The sequence below is a fragment of the Myotis davidii genome, unplaced genomic scaffold, assembly GCF_000327345.1.
Source record: "Myotis davidii unplaced genomic scaffold, ASM32734v1 scaffold142, whole genome shotgun sequence".
Taxonomy (NCBI): domain Eukaryota; kingdom Metazoa; phylum Chordata; class Mammalia; order Chiroptera; family Vespertilionidae; genus Myotis; species Myotis davidii.
This window is the reverse complement of record NW_006294400.1, coordinates 3,120,503-3,148,443: the sequence shown is the minus strand read 5'-3', so window position 1 is coordinate 3,148,443 and position 27,941 is coordinate 3,120,503. Positions and strand designations below refer to the sequence as shown.

At 42.7% G+C, this 27,941-nt stretch overlaps 1 protein-coding gene across 5 annotated transcripts in view; it reads right to left on the bottom strand.

Annotated features, from left to right (window-relative positions):
• Nucleotides 1-27,941, bottom strand: part of MAPKAP1 (mitogen-activated protein kinase associated protein 1) — a 162,728-nt gene that overhangs the window by 54,290 nt on the left and 80,497 nt on the right. For 4 of the 5 annotated variants that reach the window (XM_006768560.2, XM_015567076.1, XM_015567078.1 and 1 more), the window contains exon 6: nt 5,514-5,621. The exons of the other annotated variant lie outside the window; for it this stretch is intronic. In XM_006768560.2, the coding sequence (XP_006768623.1) occupies nt 5,514-5,621 (108 nt within the window). The remainder of the gene's footprint in view (nt 1-5,513; nt 5,622-27,941) is intronic. 5 annotated transcript variants of the gene reach the window in all.

Here is a 27,941-nt window from a genome sequence, read left to right as displayed (position 1 = left end):
TTCCCTTCCTTCTTTTGAATGCTGCTTTTTCAAAACATTTATTGAGTGTTTACTATGTGCCAGGAACCATTCTAAGAGCTTTATGATTATTAAAACTCATTGAATCCTCCTACCAACCTTATGAGGGCAGACAGAGAAGTTAAACTGTCCAAGTTCACACAGCCTAGTAAGTGTCAGGGGCAGCATGTGAAGTGTCTGTTTTGATATAATTTTCTTAAACACTGCATAATAGATGCTCATAAGTTAGTCCACTTCAAATTAGCTTTAAGGATAGCAAACCTGTCCTAATCGAATATACCAATGGAAGATTTAAAAAATTCTATTTTTGAAATTTTTAAAAACCTCAATCCAACTTTTTCATAGGTAGCTACTGGAGAACAATACTTGGTTCTTGATTGAAATTTCTATTTAAATTTTAAAAAACTTTTTCTATAGAAAGAATAAACTGCTTTTATAATTTACTTCCGTTTTACAAAAACTAGTTATAATATTCTATTGATTCCAAACCATTCACTGCCTCATGCCCTTTTAAATGCTGGTAAAGTCTTTTTTCACTACCACAATAATCTTAACTCAGAGTGTAAGAACTGGAATTTCTTGCCAATCCTTTAGGATGGCAATGCCAAAGCTCACAGATGTCACACAAGTTACTTAAAACTAAGCTCATGTTAGAAGTGCAGTAAGAACAAGAGCCCAGATGTCAAAGCTTTATCCATCAATTCTCACAGCTTCTCTTTCCTCGTATAAGAAAGTTGGGCCTCATCTTAAAAACAAAGAAACAACAAAGAAAAACTAATTTGGAGTCACAGTATACTGTGGAATACTATGCAACAGCTAAAAAAAGAAAGAGGTGAAATAATATGCAGATTAATGTGGAATAAACTCTACAATATTTGTCAAAATGATAAAATAAAAATGGAGAACACTGATGAAAGTCAGCTGTCATTTGTTTTTTTAAAAGAGAGGAATACAAATGTGTGTGTATACGTTCTTGTTGTCTTTTGGTATCTGTGTGGGATTGGCTTCAGGACTCCCGGTGGAAACCAAAATTTTGGATGCTAAAGTCCCTTACATAAAATGGTGTAGCATTTGCATATAACCTTTGCACATCCTTGCCATAAACTTTAAATCATCTCCAGATTACTTATAATACCCAATACAATATAAATGCTATGTAAATATTTATACTATATTGTTTAGGGAATAATGACTAGAACAAGTTTGTTTCAGTACAGGTACAACCATTGTAGACCTAATTACATAGTAAATGTCAGCAATAACATAACATTTTTTCAAAATATTTTCTTTTTAAAAATATGTTTTTATTGATTTTTATAGAGAGAGGAAAGGAGAGGTAGTAAGAGAAACATCAATTGGCTGCCTCCTGCACAGCCCCTACTGGAGATGGAGCCTTTAACCCAGGCATGTGCCCTGACCAGGAACTGAACCAGTAATCTTTTGGTTCATGGGATAATGCTCAACCAACTGAGCCACTTAGGCCAGGCAAGAATATTTTCAATTAAATCTGCAGAGGCTAAACCTGTGGATCCAGAGGGCCAACTGTATATATGTGTGTGTGTGTGTATTCACGTACATATACAGAATATACTTGCATATACACAGATAATCCCTGGAAAGTTATCAAAGAAACTGGGAACAACTTGTCTCTGGGAAGGGAGTTAGGAGTGAGGAGAGAGGCTGAGTTTTCACCACAGACACACTTTGTTATCTGGAAAATTCTTTTACATGAATCAGTGTTACATATCCAAAATATTTGCCAAGACACTAATAAATAAATTTTATCTTATTCATATAACAAGGAGTCAACATTCTGAAAGAGAATCCACTACAGAGTTCCTATTATGTGAATTAGTTCCCCTACTATGTTTAAAAGATGAGATTCTTTAGCCCTGGTTGGGTGGCTCAGTTGGTTAGAGCGCTGTCCCATAGACCAAAAGGTTGTGGGTTTGATCTCCCACTTCGGCATGTATGGGAGGCTAGCTGTTTTTCTCCCACACTGATGTTTCTCTCTCTCTTTTTCCCTCCCCCTTCCTCTCTCTCTAAAAACCAATTTAAAAAAACCACCATATCTTTGGGTGAGTGGGAAAAAGAGAGAGAATTTTTTTTTGGAAAGAGAGATTCTTTAAAGAATGAAAGAAAATGACAAGAAGGGAGGGATTACCCATTTATATCAGGTAAGAAAATCAGATAAGCAAGATACAAAGGAATGTATTGTTATAATTCTTCCTTGGGTGTGATCAGTCCAAAGGATTATGAAACTAAGAGGCACTCTCGTGATGTAATCGGTATCTGTGTGAACTTGCCCTTATTACTTGCTTGCTTTTTCTTCTTAGAAAGTCATGCATGCTTATTTTAGAATCTCTGGAAAGTATAAGTATAAAGAGGAAGAAAAATGAATTACCCAGAATCTTGCTAACCAGAGATAACCACTATTAATATTTTGGCATTTTCCTTCCATGTTTTTGGTTTGTTTGTTTTGATTTTATACAGTTGAGATTAATCTAGCTGTGTTATTTTGTATCCTTGACAATTTTCCCTCTTAATATTACATCAAAGTTATTTTTCTCATAATGAAAACTCTTGGTAAACACAACTTATAATGACTGAACAGTATTCCACATCTCCTGAGATGGCTGTTTTCCTTTTAATCTGTTACTGTGGCAAATTATACCGACTGGGGTTTTTTATTGCTAAACTAAACCTGTACTCCTAGAATGAAACCAACTTGAGAATGTTACATTATTTTAATATAATGCTGAATTCAGTTTGTTAATATTTTGTTTAGAATATTTGCATTTATTTAAGACTGGTCTGAAAATATTTTGTCTTGTATGGTCTTTATTAGGGTTTGGTAAGATTATGACAGCCTCGTAAAATGAATTGGAGAGTGTACTCTCTTTTTCTACTCTTTTGAACAGCTGATGTAAGACTGGAATCGTTTTTCCCTTAAGTATTTGGTAAAACTAGCCAGTAAAGTTGTCTGGGATTGAGTTTTCTTTGAGGCAAGGTTTTTAATCATGAACTCAATTTTTAAAAATAGTTATGAGGCCCTAACCGGTTTGGCTCAGTGGATAGAGCATCGGCCTGTGGACTGAGAGGTCCCAGGTTCGATTCCGGTCAAGGGCATGTACCTTGGTTGCGGCCACATCCCTGGTGGGGAGTGTGCAGGAGGCAGCTGATTGATGTTTCTCTCTCATCGATGTTTCTAACTCTCTATCCCTCTCCCTTCCTCTCTGTAAAAAATCAATAAAATATATTAAAAAAATAGTTATGAGAATATTCAAGTTTCTATTTCTTCTTGTGTCAATTTTGGTAAGTTGTTTCTTTTCTAGGATTTTTTCCTTTTTCATCTACATTTTCACAATTTTTGGTATGAAGTTTTTCAAAATAATCTTGTATTATCTATTTAGTGACTGCAGATCTGTACTGTACCTCTTTTTATTTCTGTTACTATTTGTGTTTCTCTGTTATTTGTTACTCTTCCATGTTTCTGATCCATTTCCTCAAAGGTTTAGCAAGTTTGTTAGTCTTTTCAAAGAACCAATGTTTGGTTTTGTTGTCCTTAAATTTCCTATTTCATTAATTTCTGCTCTTATCTTTACTGCTTCCTTCCTTTTATTCTCTCTAGTTTTCTTTTCCTGTTTGTTTTCTAATTTCTTGAGCTAAATGCTTTAGCTTATTGATTTTTGGCCTTTCTTCTTTTATAATATATGAATTAAAAAGCTGCAAAATTTTCTTTAAATATTGCAACCTTCAAATTCAAATGATATCAGGAAAAATTGGTTCTAGGTGTTAATCTTGCCTCTTTTAGTTCAATCTTCTCCCAGATACCAGCCATTAATAATTTTCTATGATTTGTATATTTTAATCAGTTTTAATTATTACGTTTTGCTTTACCAAAAGGTGATGCCCTGCATAATTTTCCCATATAGGGGTACTATATAGATACTATATATATATATATATAGAAATATTATAAACATCTAACACCTATCATTATACATATATCTTTATTGCATTTAAAATATTTTTCTCAAGACACAGATTTCCAAAAGCAGAAATGTTGGGTACACACTGAGCCCACTTCACTTCCCTGGTGAGTTTTGCACATGCCTCCCTAGAAGAGGCAGTCAGGGCCCTGGTTAAAGAGCAGCAGCCTTGTGTAAAGGGTCAGTGACATGACAAAAAAACTGCCATTGATTCACTCATTCAATCTACAGGGTGGGGCAAAAGTAGGTTTACAGTTATTCGTATGGAAAATAATACAATAATTTATAAATAACACAAGAATAAACTGTTTCACGTACTCACAACCATAAACCTACTTTGCCTGACCCTATATATTTACTAAGCTTCTATAGTACATAGCCTATAGTGAGAGGTAAATACTGGTTAAATTAATGAAGGGCAACTTGGTATGGATCAGGGATGCCCTCATAGACCTGGAAAATCTTATGGGAGAAAGATAATTGAGGGAAATATATTATTATAAACAGAAACATATATGTAACGAATAAAAAGTATGTTCTGTGTATAATGGGGGACCCAAATGAGGGGGGAAAGAAGACCACAGATGGCCTCTTTGAAAATGTGACATTTAAACTGAGGCGAAGGATGACAAACAGCCAGAGTTGGGGAAGAGTGCTCCGCACAGAGGAAACGGCCTGTGTAAAGGCCCTGAAGCAGGAACGAAGGAGAGCTGGCTACACAATTTCCACTTCCACATGTCACTTGCTCCTGAAGTCAGTGGAAGCACAGAGGAGAGGAATGGCAAAGATTCACAACTCAGAAGCTCAGAAGGGAGAATGAAAGGAGACTAACTGCAGTTTTAAAGAGGCTCACGAGATAGCACCAGGAACCACCACACTGCCTCCGGCTAAAAGTATGCAAACGGTCAGGATTTTCTAACCCTGATGTCTCTAAACAGTGATAGTGACAGGGCCAGTTGCTTACATACAAAATAGCCTTCGCCTCAGAAAAGGCCTCCTATTTCTAAGCTGTTTTCCAGGACTGATCCTAATTTAGGAAGATACAGTCTAATAAAAAATATATAAATCACAGAGGGCTAAACAGGATGCAGACTTTTTACCGAAAAAAAAAAAAAAAAGGCATGAAATCAATCATTTCATTTTGGGATACACTTTCGGCAGGAAGGCTGAGGTCTGCCTTGAAAACCAGTTACTTGAAATCTGCCTAGGGCAGTGGTCGGCAAACTGCGGCTCGGCAAACTGCTCGCGAGCCACATGCGGCTCCTCCACAAAATACCGACTTCTGCGCATGGGCCACCAAGTTCCAATCACACTGTACATGCGCGCCCCCACATGGTATTTTGTGGAAGAGCCACACTCAAGGGACCAACGAGCCACATGTGGCTCGCAAGCCACGGTTTGCCGAGCACGGGCCTCGGTAAACCGGGCTAGTGACCCCAACACATGACTCCTAAGCATGTTTGCAACGGACAAAACAAGCACGGAGCGAGGAGGCCAACGTACTGTTCTCGCGGACCAGGCAGAACTCCCACACGCTCTGGCTCTCCAAAGTGCTCTCCAGGTCCACGGCGACATTGGGCTCACTCTGCTTCTCCAGGCGGTACTGAGGGCCTGGAAGATCAAAGGGGCAGGAGGAGGGGAGGAAGTCTGAAACAGTGTATTTAACATTGAAAAAACACCGCATACTGGCAAAAAGCTGTTAAAGCATTAGGAAAACGCTGGCGTCAGTCTTGAGGGTCTAGCTGTCCAAGATGGAAAGAGTTTGGGTATTTTTCGCACAAGGTTTCACACACGTGTCTGTTCTATTATTGGGTCTGTTTTCACTCAGTTCTCCCCAAGGTGAGAGGTAGATGGCTTTTGAGTCAGACTGACCTGGAATCACAACATAGCTACATGGCTTCTCAGATGTGAGAGGTAACCTACCTTTTTGTGAGCCTGTTTCCTGATAAGGAGTGCTTATCACCTTGAAGGCTTATTATGAACAATAGAGATGATACATTCTAAGGAAGTAAGTACTCTAAGTAAGGAAAAATACTCATTCCTACAAAAAAGTACTTATTAATAATCATTAAATAAGAATGATTATAATCAATTATAAGCAGGAATAAGTTATGTTTAGAACTCTAATATGATAACAGCCCAAAAAATTCCTTTTTTGAAAACACACATAAAACTCAAGTTTCTGGGTTACGGTAATAGAAGGACAATGGATGCTGATTCATGTTTTTTGTTGAAACATTTGTGAAAACACAAAGATAAAGGTTTAATAATCCTAGAAACCTGGAATCCTAGCTATGCCTGTCACACAGGGGGTTCTGGCAGATCTTAATAAAACACTGGGGTGTTTTATACATTTACTCATGTATTTCTTTGTCAAGCCAAATGACAATCTTGCTCTTCTCAGATAACACCTAACGGGTCCAATGATCAGAGTCAAAAGACTGCTCCTGTTGCGAATGGTTACTGAAAAGATTAGAGGCGTAAGAACTCTTACTGTTTTGGCCACGAAAGGCGTGTTTGGTCAGAACAGGAGAGGTGAGAGATCGGAGGGAGCAGCAGAGGCCTCCCAGGCAGAACACATCTTTTTAGGCTGTTCTTCCGCTGCTGTCACTTAGCCAGCCTCCTCCTTTCTCAGGCGGAGCATCTGAGTCATCTCAGCCATGCTCCTCTCCCATATCCTATGCTCATTGCAGCACGTAGTTTCACGGTATATCTGAACTGCTCTCTAACTTAATTTCATCAACACTCTGTCAGTTCTCAGAGTTCTTACATACATTCAGTCCTTTTTTTTTTTTTTTTACAATTCTTAACAGCTTTTAAATTGTTTAAAGTAAACAATGCTCAAACACATATAACTGTGTATTTAAGCAAGTACATGCTCGGAAGTCTACACCATTCTTATAAACTCTCATACCCTATATTCAGGTCAAGAATGTACCCATTTCAACATTACACATAGCTCAATTTAATTTCAAAAAGATTAAATAAAGGTATGGGAATACAGGTAATTCTTGGTATCTGTCACCCAACTGTGATAACATTTGTCAATCACCAGGCACACTTCCTGCTGGTCACTGCAGCCTTCACATTCATGGTGGAAGTAATTATAGAAAATCATGCCCAGCTGAACTTTAAGAAAACCTAGCTGGTGAGAGACTCCTATGGACCCTCTGCTCCCCGCTCCCTAACAGCCACGTTCACAGCTGGGGCATCCTCACCCCCGAAGCTGCTTTCCAAGACACTGGCCTGTTATATGAGCTCACATCCCCAATAACTCCCAGCAACACTGTGTGTGAGGCACTGACATCCACTTCTATGAATTTACAGTGATATCTGGGTACAAAGTTTAGCTATAATAAATCATTTTTTCATGATAGGGAATAACCTAGATGTAATAAAATACTGTGAAATACCTGGTTAAACAAAATCCTGTGAAGTACTGTGAAGATATTAAAGGTAACGTTGCAAAAATATTTAATCTTATCAAACACTAGAGGCCCGATACACAAAATTCGTGTACAGGGGGGAGAAGGGGGTGTCCTCCAGCCTGGCCTGTGCCCTCTTGCAATCCGGGACCCCTCAGGGGATGTCCAACTGCCGGTTTAAGCCCTAAACCAGCAGTTGGACATCCCTCTCGCAACCTGGGATTCCGCGCTCCTAACTGCCGCCTGCCAGCTCCTTACTGTTTGGCTTGCCGCTCCTTAGCGCTGCCTGGAGGCAGGAAAGGCTCCAGCCGTGAGCCCAGCTTCTGGTTGAGTGATGCTCCGCTGTGGGAGCGCACTGACCACCAGGGGGCAGCCCTTGCATTGAGTGTCTGCCCCCTGGTGGTCAGTGCATGTCATAGCGACCAGTCGTTCCACTGTAAGGGTCGCTGGGCTTTTATATATACAGATGTTTATAATGTTACTTTATGAAACAGAAAATTATAACAATATGTGCAGAAAGATTGCGATTATGAAAAATATATGTAAAGTCACAGGGGGAAAAATACTGAAATGTTATTTCCAAAATGTGAGTAGTGGTCATAGCGGGGAAATGAGTGCTTTTCTTTCTCTTTGGTGTTATTTCGTATTTTTCACATTTCTTATACTAAATAAAGGCTACCTTTATAATTAAACATCGTATACACTTATAAGCCCTCTGATTTCTTACTATGCCATTTTTCTGAGGATACTATAATTATCACACATCATGGCATCTGCAATGGGTCTTTTATATGCAAAATTTAATCCAAATTAGACATTACCAGTTTATGTAGATCGATATTTTCATCTTAAGTAACCCTGCAACCTAGCATGCTTCCTGTGACTTTGAGGGCAGTGTACAGGGCGTTGGGCTTCTCGAGCTGTCTACCTGACAGCTGGATTAAAGTAAGCCGCCCCTCTCCTGATTGCTGGGAGCCAACATGTGTCTGCATTAGGGTAGACTTCAGGCTGGTCTCTTTGTAGACTTTCTCCTTCTAGGCACTGCAGCTGCCTGGGAAACATGGATGAGGGAAACCAGGGTAGGTAGGGAGTACTAAGAAGGGTCCTGTATCCCTAAACACAAGTGCCTGCACCACTCTCAAAGCCATAAATGCCATCATTCAACATTTACTTTCTTGTTTCTTGGGTGTTGCAGATATTTCTATTGAAATAGTTTGTTTCTGGAAAGTAGCATTAGGACTTTCCCCTTGAAGCTTAGTATGATGATGACTCTCATGTACTGAATGACCATACATGCCAAGCACTCTATATATGTTACCTTACCAAATCCTCGCAGCAACTCTAGCAAGTAGATATTATTATACCCCTTTGCCAGACTGGTTCCCAGAAGGTTGGCAGGATGAAGTAACCTGCCCAAGATCACAAAGGTCGGAAGTAGAAACAGAAAAATGAAACCCAAGGATCTTTGACTCTAAAGCCTGTGTATTTTGAACCTTCCTTTTTCTTGCAAACTATAAATTACTGGCCAATTATAAAGAGGCCATAGTTTATAGCATAAGTATAGATTTTTATAGATTTGTGGATTCATTTGGGTTCTGAATCACTTAACTTCTGGTTTCTATGAATTCAAAATGAAAATGATCTGAAATAATTTATTTTAATGAAACCCACACATACTAAATATCCCATGCTATGGCTGTATCCCAGGTCCTTGTGAGGACAGAATCGCCTTATCTTCCCATCCATCCAGGAAAACTACCTCCTGCCTGTCCTTAAAAATATTCCTGTGTGTTCCCAGCCTTGTTAGTAACTAAAATGTTGACTATCATCTGCTTTGGGGACTCTGCTCTTCCATAAAAGCTAAAGTACAACTTGGAAACCTACTTCTGAACTTAGCAAACAACTGAGGGGTCTTGACTTTGGGGGAGGTAGATGGTTAAACTGTAGGCGAGACTCAAGATCTAAACCCAAAGGGAAAACTCCCTGTTCCAAAGATCAATTTCTCTCTAACTCTTGCCCAAACACTGGGTAACTTATCTCACATAGAAAGACTATTTTACACATTTCCCCCTGAAAAATCAGATTGGTAACTTCAGGCCATGTTGTGTAAAGGCAGGGTAGAGATCAGAAGCAATATAGCGTGATGATGAAGGGCATGGACTGGGGCCAGATTACCTCGGTCTGGCCCTGGCTGAGTCCCACCTCAGAGGCCTGTGAGGACTCAATGAGTTAACAGTTGTAAAGCAGTTAGAACAGTGTCTGGTACATTAATAGTGCTATTTAAGTGTCAGCTATCATCACTCCTCATCATGAGACTGGAACAATACTAAGATCACGTAACATAACATAGCAGGGCCTACTTTGTGCCAAGTACTATGCAGATCATTTCATTTACTGTCACGCTAGGATTAAAGAATATGCATTCCGTTCTGTGACTCACAGAGTTAAGTAACTCACGCAATGTCTCACAGGAAGTGGTGGAACTAGGATTCATACCCAGAGCTCTCTAGGCCTGCATTCTCTATATTCATACGAACCAGAGTGCCTTGTTCATGACAAGTACTTAATAAATGCCTGTTGATTATAATCAAGATTATGACAACCCAGACCTCCTATCTATCAAACTATAGTTTCTATAAAATGCTTGTTTAATTTTTAGGCAGCTGACATGGGAGGAAAGAAAAAACAGCAGCCAAACCATTTAAAAAAGACAAGCTGTGAGGTCAGTTTCTTTTAATATACTTCTGCCAAAGAAATGATTATATAAAATATAAAAGGCTCTTTCACACTGAACAGGACATAGTTCTCAAGGCAACAGCCACCCTTTGGAAAGAGGTTTTAAAATGTCACAGCTGCGCATGAAGCCGCAAGCCCTCCACTTCACAGCAGAGGGGACACAAAGGGAGATTCTGGGAAGCAGTTCCTCTGCGGTGACAAGGAAATCTGTCGGGCACTCCAGTGACGCATTATTGCAGTAATGCCATGCCACCAAATGGGCTAGAACAAAATACTGCTCTGGGCACTTTGGGAGGGTTCCAAGTTCTAATACTCGAGCAGGATTTTGGCAAACATCTCAGTGCATAAATTTCAAAGAAAACCTGTAGTATCTGCTGGGTGGGGGATGCATACATGCTAGTCCAGTTTTCTCGGTCTCTGTAATCCTGGACTGAAACATAAAAGGCGTCAGTATGCAATACCTCGATAGCTGAGAGCCGGCTGAGAGTTCAAGTCCAATGGGAAGCAAGTGCAGAAGCCCAGAGAGAGAAGCCACACCATCGCCCCTATCGTTCTGTGCCTTGTTTCAGAAGACCCACAGGAGAAACGCCCGTCAGACCTCGGGAGCAGGAAGCACTGTACTTCCTTGGAGTAATGGGTTTGCTCTCCTGTATTTTTATTTTATATATTTTTTAATGTTTTTATTGATATTTTAGAGAGAGAGAAAGGGAGAGAGTTAGAGAGACAGAAACATGGAGGAAAGAGAAACATCAATGATTGGCTGCCTCCTGCATGCCCCCCATTGGGGATAGAGACTGCACCTCGCGCATATGCCCGGACTAGGAATCGAACCAGTGACCTCTTGGTTCCTGGGTCGACGCTCAACCTCTGAGCCATACTTGCCGGGCTCTTCTGTATTTTCTGACAGTTGAACATAAATCATGTAACTAACTGATACTGTGTCCCTTTCTCCTTTGCCCATTAGGAAGTTCAGCTCTAAATGTGTGGCCTGAATGATGACTGGGCACACATTTCGGCATCATTTCACTCTCTGAATCTTTATTTTCCATTTTCCTTGATGTAATTTTCAGATCATGTATTCTTTGAGGACAAATGATAAAGTCAAAGGCTGACCACTTTCATGCATACACCTTCATGCCAACTGCTTTCCATTCGCCAGCTTAAAAAGTGGCTTTAATCTGAAAGTAGCCAGCAGAAGGTTAAGTGTGAGCAAGTAAGAGGCAAGGCTGGGTTCTGAGCAGAAAACTCCTGGTGTCTGTACCCTCTCAGGGGGTAACAATGCATTCTGGGAAAGTTACTCGTCTCTTGTGTATTTTCTCATCTGTAAACAAGGATAACAGAACTTCCCTCCGAAGGTTGCTATGAGGATGGAGACAATCCTCGACTCCCTTAGCGAAGAGCTCAATGATGGCCGCTACTAGTATTATTGCAGGTACAGGCCGGAACAGAAGCCACTGTGATGCGGTGCAGGCAGATCCCTAGTCCAAAGTCACAACAGACTAACAGCCCCATTAAGGGAAGAGACACGGTGGCAGGGAATGCTGGCATCAAAGTGTCCAAGGAGGCGTGTGGGGTGGGAGAGGGAGCATATCTGTTTAAACCAGCTTGCCTTTAAGCCACGGACAGCATTTCAGACTAGAGACTTGTTCAGCAGCCAGGGTTCCTCAAGCTCCCTAGTCTCCCAGGTCCTACAAATATGGTCTAAAAGTGGTGAGTAAATGTCTGAACCCACAGAACCAACCATAGCAGCAGAGATATCAAAAGATATACGGTGTTATAATGCCACCCATACATCCAGTTAACAAACTTTTCTTGAACACCGACACTGTTCCAGACACAGGTGAATAATCACTGACTCCTGCCCGCAAGCAGGCTGGGAGGCAGCAAGACACACATGAGCGGATAAGTTGCAAAGACCCAACAGTGCTCTACCCCGGTCAGGACAAGGTGCTGTGGGAACACAGAAGAGGGGACAATGAACGTCCCCTTCCTGAGGTGGAAACATCTGAACACAGTCTGGAAGGAGGACTTGGAGCCAGGGGAAGAAGAGGGAATTAGTGAATTCCTAGAGGAAACAGCACGTGCAAAAGGCCCAGGGTCGGTGGGGGTAGGAGGGGAAGCTGCAGCTGGGATACTTGACCCAGACTGTTGGTTAAGGTTTGGATTCTCTCTTATAAAAGCAACACATGCTAACCGAGCAAGGGGTTGACACAATCAGCTATATATTTTGTAAGACTCTTCTGGTGGCACTGCTGGCAAGGAGGCAGCAGAAGACTGGCGGCAGGGAGACCCATTTGGAGCGAACTGTGCCAAGCCTGTCTGCTCCATGGCAGGCCGGCTGAATGCGATTTCCTCACTGAGCCAAAGCCATCACTGACAAGCTGACGCGTCAATATCAGAGCTCAGACCCAACATCAGCTATTCTAAAATGTCAGTCCCATCGCTTATAACTCTTCCTCTAGGGGCGACTATAATCATGTTCTGCTTGATCTTAATATAAGCGCCGAATTATATTCAAGTGATAACCACTGCAGTTTATACCCCCTCTGAGGCTCAGATTGGATAATTTGGAATTTAAATAATAAAAAAGGAACAAGCTGACATGACAATAAGGTCACACTTTAGCCTCTTCTGAGCCAATACGCAATTTGCTCTCAGTGAAACAGCTGAATATAATCGAATTAAATACAATTCCTATTACAAAAGAAGAAAGACCAAGGCTGTTCCAATAAACCAATTCTCCTGCCTAGTTAAGCTGCAAAACCTTCAGGAAAGGTTTTGAAAGCATGACCCATCAGTTCTAATTTTTAAAACTTATCCTTTCAGTCAAGACTAGAAAAAGGCCCATTCCAACTTTTATCTTTACTACAAAGTGCTGTTATCTTGGCCTGATGTCAGGAGCTCTATCTCTCTTTCTGCTGACAAGCAGAGACGAGAAAGATAAGATTGGAAACGAATCTCACTTCTCTGAGTAAATAAATAATCAATACTCATCTAAATGTAAATGAGAAGGTAGCCCCCTCTGATAACAGCACTCTTATCAGAGAGCCAATTTTCTTCAGACATTTGGCCTCAACCAAATCACCATCATTCAGCCCCAGCCTAATGGCAAAAAATCGTAACTAAATTGAACCGATCACCAGAGATCAACTAAGTTCGGCCTTGGCCACTGCAGGTTCAAATGTTTGGGAATGCAATTTTGCCCCCATTAACTTTCAATAGCAATGAAGAACAGACTGGTCAAGGGGCCAGTCTGTGCAATAAACAAACCCCAGAAATGGCCGGAGGATGAGGAGTGGGTGTAAGTGTTTAAACAACGCCATAACGACGGCAAATCCCAAAGCTGTGAAGGGAAGGCCGTGCTACTGTGGGGTGGAGAGAGCAGTCTTTCTTCTTATCCACGGCTTGGCTGAAATGGCGAAGACATTTAATTTGCCTGGCAGTGATGGTTAAAGTTTATTAAAACAAATGTAAGTAAATAAAAACAGAGATATTAAAAAGCTGTAGTAGCTAAAAATAACCTAAGGTTCAAATGGTCAATTTCCTCCAACTAATTTTCATCAGGCTTGCGTTTGACCCAGCAGTCTGCACTGACCTGATTTTACTGAAACAAGACGCCGTCTACAAGACAAATCACTTTAAAACCACTGCACTGGGGTTTCCATTTCTTTGCTGCAAGACTCAATTCACTGCTGATGAGAGTATTGGGGAAATTATGACTATTATTGATAGGACAGCAAAACCACTTTTACACAGTCGTCCTCAAGTCGACAGAAAGCTTGCACGGGACCATTAATGGAGGTGTCAGCTAGAATCAGAAATTAAAGACCAAGGGTGGAGAGGCCTAATTTTTAGGGCATGTTAAGGACACCAGACACAGAAGAAGCAGCTGCTATTCATCCTCTTAAGAGTAACAAAGCCAAAACAAGGATTAACTGAGGGGGGCAGGCTGCTCTGCCTGCAATTAGGGAAAGGAAATGCTTTTTTTGCCTCACCCTCACGGTTCGAGAGCACAGGCTCTCAACATTACACTCCAAAGCTTTATCAGCCAAAGCCGGTCACGTCTGGAGTGAGACAGAACTGCTCCAAGTTCCACCATCTCGGGTCCTACTGAGTATCTAGACCTAAAAGGTGGACATGTGGCGGTTGTGGAGCCTGGGTTTTGGAGTAAAAAAGACTTGGATTAAAATCTTGGCTCTTTTACAGGCTATGTGACACTCGGTAAGTTAGGTGATCTAAACCTTCCTGTAGTAACTGCAAAGATGATGCGTGACAAAATGCACAGGACCAATGAACACTCAACAGCTGTCGCCTGTTACACCGCTGCACAAAGTTAACAAGATCTTCAGGGTGCTCTTCTTTGAAAACTACAGTGACTGACACCGGGGTCTCACCTGGCCCTTGGGTGCATTAGCTCTTTAATCATAACGCTCTCTGAGGTAGGCCCTATATAAACTCCACTTACAGAGGAAAAAAAAAAAGTAAAGCAGTTACGTCATGTGCCCGTGGTGAGGCCAAGACAAGGTGTATGACCCCAGAGCAGCGGTTCTCAACCTGTGGGTCGCGGCCCCTTTGGGGGTCGCAGTTATGAAGTAGCAACGAAAATAATTTTATGGTTGGGGGTCACCACAACATGAGGAACTGTATTAAAGGGTCGCAGCATTAGGAAGGTTGAGAACCACTGCCCCAGGGCTTGTGCTCATAACCACACTCCTATGCTGTATTCCAGAAAGAGATTCTACAATCTTCTTGACCTTCGGGTTGAAAAAAAGAAATTGTAAGTTGAGATGATTTATCAGTTCAGAAAGGAGTGAAATCTAGGTTGGGAGGTGAGGAGGGAAGACAGAGGGGGTAGGTGGTCTTGAGGGGGTTAAAATTGATAGCCCCCAGCCCTAACAGCAGGTACCTATCCCAGGAGCACTAAACCTGAACACCAGCTGCTTGCCCTGATTTTTTTTCCAGGGAGGGGGCCCTTTCCTAAGTTAAATGATTTACAGAGTTACTGCCTCAATGCACAGTTCTGAAAGTGTGATTTCTTTAGGGTTTAACTATACCCATTTCTAGTCCTGTTACAACTTTTTTATTGCGATAGAAAACATTTACTGGAAATATGTTACTGCTATTACCAGGTCATAAAATAAAAAGAAAAATAGTTTATGTATTGCCATCATTTCCAATCATCAATCAGAAAGTGCCACGAGGAGGAAAGGAAAGGGCGTACAGCCGAGATTTCCTTCTTTGTGTAGGAGAAAATGCAGGAGCATCATAATTCTTTAGAATGGATTTCTTCTTGAATACCCAGCCTCACAGATGGGCTCCTGGGAGGAGGAGGAAGGCACACCTTTTGGCATCTCCCCTCCTCCCTGCAGCCTTGCCCGAATCCATGTCAGAATCAAGAGCTCTTTCATCCCGACTTCCTCGGGCTTTGCCTCTGTCTGTGCACAGAGCACGCTGGATGAGAAGCAATTTTGTCTATTTGTTGCTGTTCTACCCTCACTCCTCTCCAGTCAGGGCACTGTTTAAAGATGGAGGTGGAGAGACTTTGGAAAAAACCCAACTCCGCATTCCCAGAGCTCGGCTCTTTGTAGGTGCTCAATAATCTGTTAGATACAATGACTTCAACGAGGTGGCATTTAGAATTGAACAACCTTGACCCAACAAAGGAATCTATCCTGAGACACATTACTCCAAGCACACAATGATGTATGTTCAGAGATGTTCACTGTTTTAGTATCAAAAATAGCACAATCTAAATTTCTCCAGTAGGAAACTATTAAATAAATTACAGTATAAATGTACACTGGGATGTTATGTAGCTGTTAAAAAATTAAGCTAAGTTAATAAGACATGGGAAGATTTCTATGATACATTATTAAATAAAAATATACAGACTGTATGGAGTATGCTCCAGTTGAATAAAGTCAAACCCAGCAATATATGCATTTATATGTGTGAGTGCAAATTTGCTGCACATTTAGCCCAACCCAATTTGAAAGGAAATGAGCTGAACTGTTCTCACAGTCGCTCTGTTGACTAGAATTAACTCTGGGTGTAGGACAGGGTAATAGCAAAGGTGAAGGCTTTGGCTTTCTACTTTATAGACTTCTATCTTGTTTGGATTTTTGACAGTGGGCATATACAGGCATTACTTTTGTCATTAAAAATCCAATTTTAAAAAATGAGGTGGAACAATTTTAGAGGTGATTCCAGCTAGAGCAGATTAGGGACTGTGGCCTCGGGGCCTTCTCTCACTGTCTCTGGCTCCCCATAGATTACAGGGGCTCAGCAGCGGCTGCGGAGACACCTTAGGAGCCAGGAACTAAAATAGCATAGATCCTAGGATGTTCAGGGGTTCCCTGTGGTCCAGTCAAGCCATGGATTGGACCATAGAGACTTCCAGAGCTGCTCAAAGGAGCAAAGGTGAAGAGGACTGGAGCATCTGAGGCTGGGCTGCTGATGCGCAGAGTTCTGTTCCCAGAGAGGCCAGGACCAGAGGACCAAAGGTCAGAGTGCCCACCTACTGCTCTATCCCCCAGTCCAGACAACTGTGCCGGCCGCGTCCTCCTTGCAGATTCCACGTGGGCTGTGGAAACCCAAGGGTGACTCTGTACTGTCTCTCTCTGACCTACTCAGCCTCCCTCTAGGGCAGTCCTGACACCTCCACTCAGGCTTTTGTTTTTTAGTATGTTTTTATTGGTTTCAGAGAGGAAGGGAGAGGGAGAGAGAGATAGAAACATCAATGATGAGAGAGAATCATCGATTGGCTGCCTCTTGCACACCCCCTCTTGGAGATTGAACCCACAACCCAGGCATGTGCCCTTGATCAGAATCAAACCTGGGACCCTTCAGTCTGTAGGCCGACTCTCTATCCACTGAGCCAAACCAGCTAGGGCGCCACTCAGGCTTTGAGAATAGAGGTGGTGTGTCCTCTGCAAGGTATGGATTTGATCCCTGCCCAAACTCAACATTGTGTGTGTGTGTGTGTGTGTGTGTTCTAGGGAGTGCCTGGCAACCTCTGCTGACCCCAACACATTTGGGACGGTATAATGATTATAAGCCACTGCTTGCGTTTGAATTCCCAGCTCCACCACTTAATAGCTGCGTGACCCTGGGCTAGTTACTTAGCCTGCCTGTGCCTTACGCCCCCATCTGTAACAGAGGGATAATAACAGCACCTACCTCGTAGAGTTGTTCCTAGGGTTCAATACATTCTGTTCCTAGGTTGCTGCTTCTGCTTTCCCGGCAGCACTGTTAGAGGGGTGGGTGTTTCTAGTTCTCAGCAAAGGCTGCCTCTCAAGGTCACCTACACTGGTCTCATTTCCTTCCCATCCCACCTCCCACCCAATAACACAGTAATCCAGACATATCCTCCAAACTATGCCGTTTCAACCCTCTGTGTCTTCGCTTATACAGTGCCTCTATCTGGAATAATCTTCCTTCTACTTCACTTCTTTAGTGCTGTTCTCTCCTACCCAGGGAGTCAAAACTCTGCGTAGGAGCCACTGCCTCTGGACTTCTGAGCAGCCCACACTAAAAAGATCTCTGACGGGCTAGTTCTTGTACTAGCTGTATGCAAGTTGAAAGAATATTTTAGTATTTTTGCAGTCCTAGGATGGCCAGGTGTATATAGTGGATATTTCCTGACTAAACAAACCCAGTGTGCTTGGCTACCGCCCTGACTACCTCTTCTTCCAAAGCAGACTTGAAGCTCCAACTCCGTCTGACTCCAAATGTCCCGCTGCTTGGAGACTCTCAATAATGCCCCAGCTCTACCTGCATGTCCTGGGGATGGATGGAGCTGGTGTAGGTCAAGCTGAGACCCTGCTACTTTGGACACTGGCTGGATAACGGGAGTCCCCATCCCAATCCGTTTGGGTCCCTCGCCACAACAACCTGTCCCAACGTGCTTTGTACCAGAGTGCTCTGAGCTGCAACACACAGGGCTCAATGGAAACCACTCAACATCAGAGCAAGAAGGTGTAGTCATGGAAACCCCAAACTGCAAAACCCGGAGAAGACTGGAAGCCACCGGACAGAATCGTCTCCACACGGCTTGTCTCAGGCAGAGGGAGTGCTGAAAGGGGCACACACTTTGCTACCACGAGGAACGCTAATAGTCCACATCCTGTCACCGACCTGCCATGAATGCACTTTCCTTTGGAGAAGGGAGGCCTGATAGTACTTGTGAGAAAGAAAAATTTTTTCCTCCTTCAAATCCAGATTTCACTTGTTAGGAAGGATGGAAGCCTTTAACACTATCCCCTTAGCATCCAATTTTTCAATCCAATCTGTGTTTCTTAACTTGAGTCACTGCGACATTACCAAATTCTACATACAGTTATCTGTTGCTCTGTAAAGAAATACAGATGGTTTTTGTGGAAATAAACAGTCACTTATTTTAAACAATTGTAAAATAGTTTATGGAAACCAGTGGGGTAATGCATTCAAATAAATGCCAAAACTGGCTGATGGGGAGCCAGGCGTTAAATCACAGTGCTGAGGAATTCGGCTGCGGCGAACAGATAGTAAATCCAGAGTGACAGAATTCCCCGTGATGGCAAAGGTTTCTGACATCCAGTCCAGTACTCAAAAACCACAGCAGTTCAAACCCATTTTCCTTAACACAGCCTTGACAGCCAGTGAAATTAGTGAATTTAGTCACAAGCACCTAGGGACAAAAACAAAAGGAACAAAAAGGAGACTTCATTTGTCTGCGGCCTTTTCTGAGCTATATAAACACGGTGACTCCAGCCCGAGTCAACGCAGAACAAGCTTGGGGCCAAATGTTTTTGATCATCAGACTTTGGTATGATGCTGTGGAATCTGAAGACTTCCATTCAAATCTGTGCAAGCCGGAGACTGGCTTGGGTGAACCACGTCCTCTCTGAACCTCAGTCTCCTCCTTGGTAAAGGAGGGTAACAGTTGCATGGACCGGACAGGCTGCTGAGCAGATTCAGTGAGGCACCAGGGGTGACAGTGTCCTCTAAGCAGCTGGGCGCCAGTGGCCGTGGTGGAAGGGGTTCCAGCCCTGGGTGAGAGAGCAGGTCCTAAGCACCACTGAAAATGAATGGTGTGGGCCTATCTCTGCAGGAACAAACAGAAATCCAAGCACTTATTTGCTTCTAATTTCACATGACAATCAACTATGAACTTTTTAAACTTTCCTTCTCAAACCAGCTTTTCCCTTTTAACTGGGTTTCCAATGATGATGCTTTTCTCCTACTGATGCCCGCGACAACATCGGGCCCTATCCGATTCCTAGACTGACCTGCTTCCTTTCTGCACATTCCGGAAAGTGCAATACTGAACATGCTTCTCATCTGCAGACTCTGTTCCAAGGCAAGAGGATTTCTGACTTTCGGGCCAACCAAATACAAGGCTTCTTTTGTTTTTATCTGGTCTTGGTCTTCATGTCTCCTTCAGGTAAATGCCCTTGTCCTTGGTCCACCTGCCCCCAGGCCTGGTGTCCTGCTAGGTTCTCAGTGTACCTCCCTGAAAATCGTGCCTGCCCTGTTGACGGCAACCAACAGCCTGAATTTTCTGTGTATAAATGATACATTTATCTGAGTCCACCTACACTTGCTTGATAAAAATGAAGGGGAGCGGAGTGGAGGGGGAGACATGACCAGAGAACACTTGAAATAGTTTGGAGAATCCCACCTGCCATGATTCTCAGTGAGTCAATGAAACCCAAGAGGGTGAGTGTGAGGCAGGAGTCTTACTCATCTTTGCAACTACAGATCTTGCTAAATGTCTGATGAGTGACTAACTGAATTAACTGGGTGGATGGAGATGTCTCAGCTTTCTGGCTTCTCTTAGAGTGTGTCTTTCTGTACCAAGTTTGATTTTAGCATTTAAAGATAGGAATTTTTAGTTTTCATCTGTTCTCATGCTAGAGAAAAAAACTAGTCATGTTGGATTTAGTGAGAAAAACCACTATGATGGCCTCTGATGGGCATCTGTAAGGGATATTTTTCTAGACGTAATTGTGACAATAGAATTTTTGCTCACTTGTGTTGTTTACTTGACCCTGTCGGGACCCGGCTCTCTGTACTGTCGCCCTTCATTGCTGAGCATCACCTGCGTCCTTGGTCCTTGCTGCCAAGAACTACAGTTCCTCCTCGGTCCTTGTGGTCCATCTGCCCTGCTCCCTGTTTTGGGTGCAGGGGCCCTTCAGAGATCAGCTCCACCTGCCAACTCTGCTCCTCTCTGCCTGTCCATCTTCCTTCCAACCACTATGGTACCAACGAGGGCTGTTTCCAAGTCAGGACACCAGCCTCAGTAAGTGCCTTTCTTACTGCCAGTACCCGGTGTGGCCTCGTCACAGACATTTGGGCTCTTGCCTCAATACATTCCACCAGACTGGCAAACCCTAACGGCAGGGTTCAAATCCCAGCTTCAGCTAACTTGAAGCATTGTTTTTTACCTCCAAGTTGGGGGTGATAATTTTTAACTCATGAGGTTGTTTATAGATTCAATGAGATAATTACACATGTAAAGCACATTGTACTCAATCAATGGCAATTATTACTATATTAATACCATTTTGCACATTTCACCATGTTCAACTCAAACAGAAAAGAAGCTAAATTTTATATATATTGTTTTATGTTAAGCCAATTGTGGCTTATAACCTAAGATGCTAAAACATGCTTCTCCTTATGCTAAACACACAAGATGAACACGTAAAAGCAATGGAAAAATGGAAAAAGAGGAGTCATGGCTGCCAGCCATTTTCCTTTCTGGGAGTTTTCCTTCTTGCTAGATCTATTATCTGGGAGCTGGGCTGCCCTGCTGGCTTTCCATTTGCCTTGCTAATAACAGTAAATCCAGCAGCTTCCACCGCAGCTCCTGTCTCCTTCAGCTGACTCTGAGGCCAATCAGCATTTCCTCTCTGCTAATGTCAGATGTTCACAGGGAAGTGCTGCTGAAGAGAAAATTTATGACGAAAGTTTCTCCAGCTTTTAACCCTGTGCACATCCAGCCCAGACGCAGAGCGCTCCAGAGGAATGTGGGGTCACTGCTACATGTGCACACCTATGTTCTCGCTGGTGCTTTGCTGCTCTGACAAGGGGTCTCAGACCCCTGGAAAAGCTCAGATGAGCAGCTGGGCAGACAGATGCACACATTCTGGGCCATACCTAATGGGGGCTACATCTGAGCTGGGTTCCTTAGCAGTTAGAATCTCTGTTGAACCATGACTCAAAACAGTCATACTCATAAAAAAGTTTTATATCACAAAACTGCATATGACCGGGTCTCATAACAGTGACACCCAAGTAAGGGGACAGAACTAACATTTATTGAGTAATAAAATAGTAACAGCTAAGTGCTTGGTGTTTGAAGTAGATTTCTATTTAATTCTTACAATAATGTTATAAAGACGATATTATTATTCTCATTTATAGATGAGGAAATGAGGTTCAAACAGGCTAAATAGGAGCAAGAGTGGGAACAGGGAGATGCTTCCAGAACCAGGTATTCAGCTCCAGCATTAAGGCTGCCAACCAGCAGTCTGTCATCTAGTTGTGACCTTATTTTAGAATGAACTGATCAAGGTCACCAGATAGCAGTGGTAGCACGAGCTTTCGGCCATCTGAAACAGTCATGCCTGAAATAAATCCTCCAAGGGCTGCAGAGAGGGCGAGAGCAGTGAGTCAGGCCTTCGGGAGACAATGGGGCGGTGCTCCTAGTCTCTCCGGCTGGAGAGAGCACAATGGCTGTCAGCGAGGCTCAGGCGCCCTGGCAGCGGCGGCCGTGGTGCAGCAGCCACGCCAGGCCCTTAAGACTTTGTGTTCCTGGCACAGACGGGGCTCATCACAGGGTTTTCAAAGAAGTTCAAGCCTTTCGGGACAGCTCCATTCCAGCTCAGTGGGCTTTTCCATGACCTCTGCTCTACCTCGCCACAAGTTACATGATACACTGAACCGGATTAGTAGACTCAGCAAACCAATTTTTGTCCCAATTAAAATAAAATTGTCAAAATGTACATGTGTCAGCTGTTTGTGATTCCAATGTTATGGAAAAGTAGCTGTTTTCGTTTATATTTGAGATATTAGTCATCCTTAGACTGGGACGGAGTACTCAGCTAACAGCCTGTGCTTTAACCTACGGAAAATACAGGTCAACAGAGAAAAATGTTGACAAAATCACAATATAAAGGTTATACTCATATAGCACTTTGGCCTTAAAAGGTTTGAAATGTTTATAATGGAAAGCAACTATTTCATAACAATGTTCTCCCAGAAAACTGACATCTAACACAATGAAATAGATTGTGGCTTTAGGAGAAAGGAAGTTTCCAAATAGAGCAAGTCCACGTAAGTAAGAGAAAGAGAAATATTTTTAAGCTCTGAATTTGAAAGTAAGCTGTCTTCTTCTCACAAATTTTAAGAACTATTTTTACTTTCACCAAAGCAACATGTATGTATAGTTTTAAACATAAATAATACTAGAAGTCCTATAATGAAAACCAGTTAATTTCCTGCCCATCCCTGAATCCCTTCTTACAGGCAATTTGTTTAAACTTTTTGGCTGTTTCTTCTGGTACTCACCTTCCTTTTTTTTTTTTTCAATCCTCACTCGAGGATATTTTTTTTATCGATTTTTAGAGAGAGGGAAAGACAGAGAGAAATATCGATGTGAGAAAAACACAGCCCCAGCCGGAAGGAGCCTGCAACTAAGGTACGTAACCTTGACTGGAATCGAACCTAGGACCCTTCGGTCCGCAGGCTGACACTCTATCCCAGGGGTCCTCAAACTTTTTAAACAGGGGGCCAGTCCCTCAGACCCTTGGAGGGCCGGACTATAGTTTTAAAGAAAAGTATGAACAAATTCCTATGCACACTGCACATATCTTATTTTGAAATAAAAAAACGGGAACAAATACAATATTTGTATTTGCATGTGGCCCGCGGGCCGTAGTTTGAGGAACCCTGCTCTATCCACTGCGCCAATCCATCTAGGGCTCACCTTCCTACTTCATTGGCATTCCTATTCAGCTGTTTTAAACATCACTGAAGATATCAGGCAGCGTCAATTACTTCTACCTCGGAAGATGAGGGTTTAGCGTGTACTCTCCTCCTCTTTCAGAAGTGAGTTTGCTTTAATTTTCTTTTCCTGTGATACAGTGTGTGCAGCAGTTTCCTCCTGCTGGGTACCCACACTTGATTACCAATGCTTAAAATGCCTGTTTTTAGTATACTCTTCTGACTCCCCAAGGATTCATTAGAGATTCATGTCATTAAGGAAACCTAGGAGGCAACTAATTTCAACTGATGTGCGCTGCATTTCACTTTTAAGACATTTACATTTTCATTCGATGATTTAATTCTCAGAGGAAGTTTGATCTCCAATAATCAAAGTACAGTGAATCTCTTCCTGACCAGGAAGTGGTCAGCCTTGGGCCTGGGCTAGCAGGGGGTGAAGTAGCTGTGGGTCACAGACCAGCTTTCACTGCTTCTCCTTAGTTCATTCCACGAAATGTATTAGCCACAAACTCTAGGCCAGCTACGGTGCTGGCAAACAAAAAGAAACCTGTTTTTCTCCACAAAGGGCTTTCATCTTACTCAGATGAAAGCTCACCCCTATCTCATGCGAAACCCTCTCCCTAAGAAATGACGAATTCTCATCCTTCTCCTTGGAAGGGAGGTACTCAGCAACATCTAGCAAGATCACTGTATAGGGCCCTAACCGGTTTGGCTCAGTGGATAGAGCATCAGCCTGCAGACTCAAGGGTCCTAGGTTCGATTCCGGTCAAGGGCATGTACCTCGGTTACGGGCACATCCCCAGTAGGGAGTGTGCAGGAGGCAGCTGATCGATGTTTCTAACTCTCTATCCTTCTTCCTTCCTCTCTGTAAAAAATCAATAAAATATATTTTTTTAAAAAAGATCACTGTATAGGAACCTACTGGGGCTGGCCCACAGTGCCTCTGATGCAAGGTACAGTGTTCTCTCTAGCAGTTTCCAAGGCTGAGGTATGGCCCATACCTCTTAGTTTCCACTACTGATCCAGATGGAGTCACTCGCCACTCATGAATTCACCCAGCCACTGCTGCCCTGTCCACTTGTCCCTGCTGCAGGGAGTGGGGTTGGGAGTCAATTAGGAGATGCTCAAGTGGAAAGACTGAGGAAATGCCGATCCTGGGCAAGAGAGAGTCCCTTCAGGAGGGAAACTAAAAAAAACTGGGACTCACTGAGTCCTGCTTATCAGAAAATGGACAACTAAAAGCTGGAGGTGAGACGATCTAACGAATGTATCTTGTTGGCATGCTTACTTTTTATTGGCCATCTCCCCTACCAGAATTAAAGCTCTCTTGGAAGAGGCCCTGTCATCCTTATTCACTGCCTGGAATGTAGAAGACTTCATAAATATTTATTGAGTGATGAATTTGGTTTTGGACACACTGCTTGAGAGAGCTGCATGACCCTAAAGATTTTTACACTTAAATCATACTTCGTTTTAAAGTTATCTTAATTCATATTGTTCCATTAAAATTAAATGTAGTGTGCAAAAAAATAAAGGAAAGCTGGGGCCCTAGCCAGTTTTCCTAGTGGTTAGAGCGTCAGCCTGTAGACTGAAAGCTCGTGGGTTCGATTCCAGTCAAGGGCACATACCTTTATTACAGGCTCAATCCCCAGCCCTGGTCAGGGTGCGTGCAGTAGGCAACCAATTGATGTGTCAATCTCACATCGATGTTTCTCTCTTTCTGTCTCTCCACCTCCCTTCCACTCTCTCAAAAACCAGTGGAAAAAATATCCTCGGGTGAGGATTAACAACAACAAAGGAAAGTTGGGTTCTGTTATGATTTGCTATTTCTGTGATATGTGGTGACAGTTTGGGGGGAAGATGGAGGAGTTCCAATAGACCACCTTGCACCTTTGCAGCATTTGGCTTTAATCACATCTCATTGACTTTCTGTTTGAGACGCTGGTTCGATGGCACAGTGCTCTCCATGCACCTTGCTGACTGCCCTCCTGCGATGAGCAGCAAGGTAACGAGAGAAGTGGGTGCTGTGAGGTCTTTGCCTAGACCTGCCTCACAGTGCCACTCCAATGTCTCTTCTTGATTTTAAGTCATCTTTGTCTCGGGGCATTATTGTCAGTGTAAGACAGAAAAAGAAATACCCTCACTGCTGAAGCATTTTTCTTTTTTGTTTCCTTCATGCATTTAAAGCTGTTGCAGAAAGCACCAGTATCTGCAACTTACTCAACAAGGAAAAACTTGTGGAAAATTGGAATTGCAACTGTTAAAGCTGCCCTTTAAATTGTTCATGGGGGAAAACCAGCCCCAGGCAGGTCTCTGAAGGCAGGGAGACAGAAGTCAGGTGTCTTAGTCCCTGGGCTGGTCTTGGAAAAGGTTCCTGCAGTAGGCTAGCTCTTCTTTCTAAAGGGAGGGTTTTTCATCGAAAGTGGCTAAACTCAGTCTTGGTAGTGGCCGAGTTTTCCTTACACCTCCTAGCAGCATAGACACATACACGGCCTCCTGAGAAAGAGGGCCTTCTGCTTCCTCATGGATGTGAGGGGCAGGCGCAGCACTCCCAGCCTTTCTGTCACTTCCGTCATCGTTCCCCCAGAAATCATACGGGTGTTTGATTACATTCCCTCTTTTAAATGTTTTCTGAGAAGAAGCAATAGACTCTGTGAGCCACTCAACCGTTAATACTAAGGCTCCTAAAAATCACTTGTAAACATGTTTGTTTCAGGCAATTGTAGCTTGTCCACCTTACCTTTAGTCTAGAACCTTTGGCACAGTAATTAAAATCGCTGAAATAAACTCCAGGATGAATGAGCCTGTGATCATTAACCCACACCCATGTATACAGGATGGGCTTTCTGGTTAGTCAAAAGTCATTGGAGTTGACTCTCCGGATCTAGTTTTCTCCTTGTTCAGAGTAAAGGGTGCTTCCAACAGATCCGTATCCAGCACAATTCAAATGGCTGCTTCTATCACAGGTCATCAGCTTTCTATAGACTTAATTCATTGGAAAACAAAAGGTGCAGGCAAAGGTCAAGTTGTATGGGTAGAAAAGGAAGTAAATAAAATCCTAAAAAGCCAGGTTTTATGGTGTGCCTGACGTGGTAGTGGCAATAGGCGTAAAGGAGCTGACATCCGCTGAGCACTTACTATGGATTAAGTGTTTTACATGCAGTCAGTCAAGACAACAACCCTACAAGGTAGGTATTATTACCCTGACAGACAGAAAAGATAACTCAGGTTAGAAAGGCTTGATGACTTGCCTAACTGCACAGCTTGTGTGAAAGGTACAGCTGGGGTGATTTGGTTCCAGAGCCTATGTCCCTTTCCAATGAATCATATTGCCATGTCCAACTGCACTTGGTATTTCCAGGGAGAAAAACATACCTGCCTCCATTGAGCTGTGGATCCTATAACCTTAACCAGTGATAGGAAGTACAGCACAGTGGTTAGGAATATAAGCTTTGGAGTCATACATCTGGGGTGTGAATGCCAGCTCCCCAACTTACTGGCTATATGACCTTGGATAAGTCCTGTATCCTCTCTGAGCTTTAGTTTTCTCATTTATAAAACAAAAATAACCAATTCAAAAGGCTGTTTCAAGAATTAAATGTTTTAAGAATCAAGAGTTTGAAAATTCAGTAAATAGTAACAATTATTATTGTATTCATAACTGTATATGCTAATTAAAATCACAGGTCAGAACCATCATCAAAATAACAAGAGAACCGCCGAAACCGGTTTGGCTCAGTGGATAGAGCGTCGGCTTGCGGACTGAAAGGTCCCAGGTTCGATTCCGGTCAAGGGCATGTACCTGGGTTGCAGGCACATCCCCAGTAGGAGATGTGCAGGAGGCAGCTGATCGATGTTTCTCTCTCATCGATGTTTCTAACTTTCTATCTCTCTCCCTTCCTCTCTGTAAAAAATTAATAAAATATTTAAAAAAAAATAACAAGAGAACCCACTACATGGAAGAACATATTTGCCAACGATACATCTGAGAAGGGGATAATCTCCAAAATATATATGGAGCTCGTACAACTTAACAAAAGGAAGACAAACAATCCAACTGAAAAATAGGCAAAGGACCTAAATAGACACTTCTCCAAAGTGGACATACAGGAAGCCAAGAGACATGAAAAAATGCTCAAAGTCACTATGTGAGAGATGCAAATGAAAAACGACAATATCACCATATACCTGTCAGAATGGCTATCATCAACAAATCAACCAATGCTAAGTGTTGCCGAGGTTGTGGAGAAAAGGGAGCCCTAGTGCACTGCTGGTGGGAATGCAGACTGGTGCAGCCACTGTGGAAAACAGTATGGAGTTTCTTCAAGAAATTAAAAATGGAACTGCCATTTGACCCAGTCATCCCACTTCTAGGAATATACCCTAAGAAACCAGAAACACTCACCAGAAAGAACATATGCACCCCTTTGTTCACAGTAGTGCAATTTCCAATAGCTAAGACTTGGAAACAGCTTAAGTGCCCATCAGCAGATGAGTGGATTAAAAAACTGTGGTCACTCATTCGTGGATAATAGAGACCATTATAAACTTTTGAACAATAATAGATACAGAGGCAGAGCTACCTCAAACAGATTGTCAAACTGCAGCGGGAAGGCCGGGGAGGGTTGGGGGGCAGGAGGTAGGGGGGTAAGAGATCAACCAAAGGACTTGTATGCATGCATATAAGGATAACCAATGGACACAAGACATTGGCATGGGAGGCTAGGGGAGGGTCAAGGGGAGAAAAAAAGGATACATATATAATACTCTTTGTAATCCT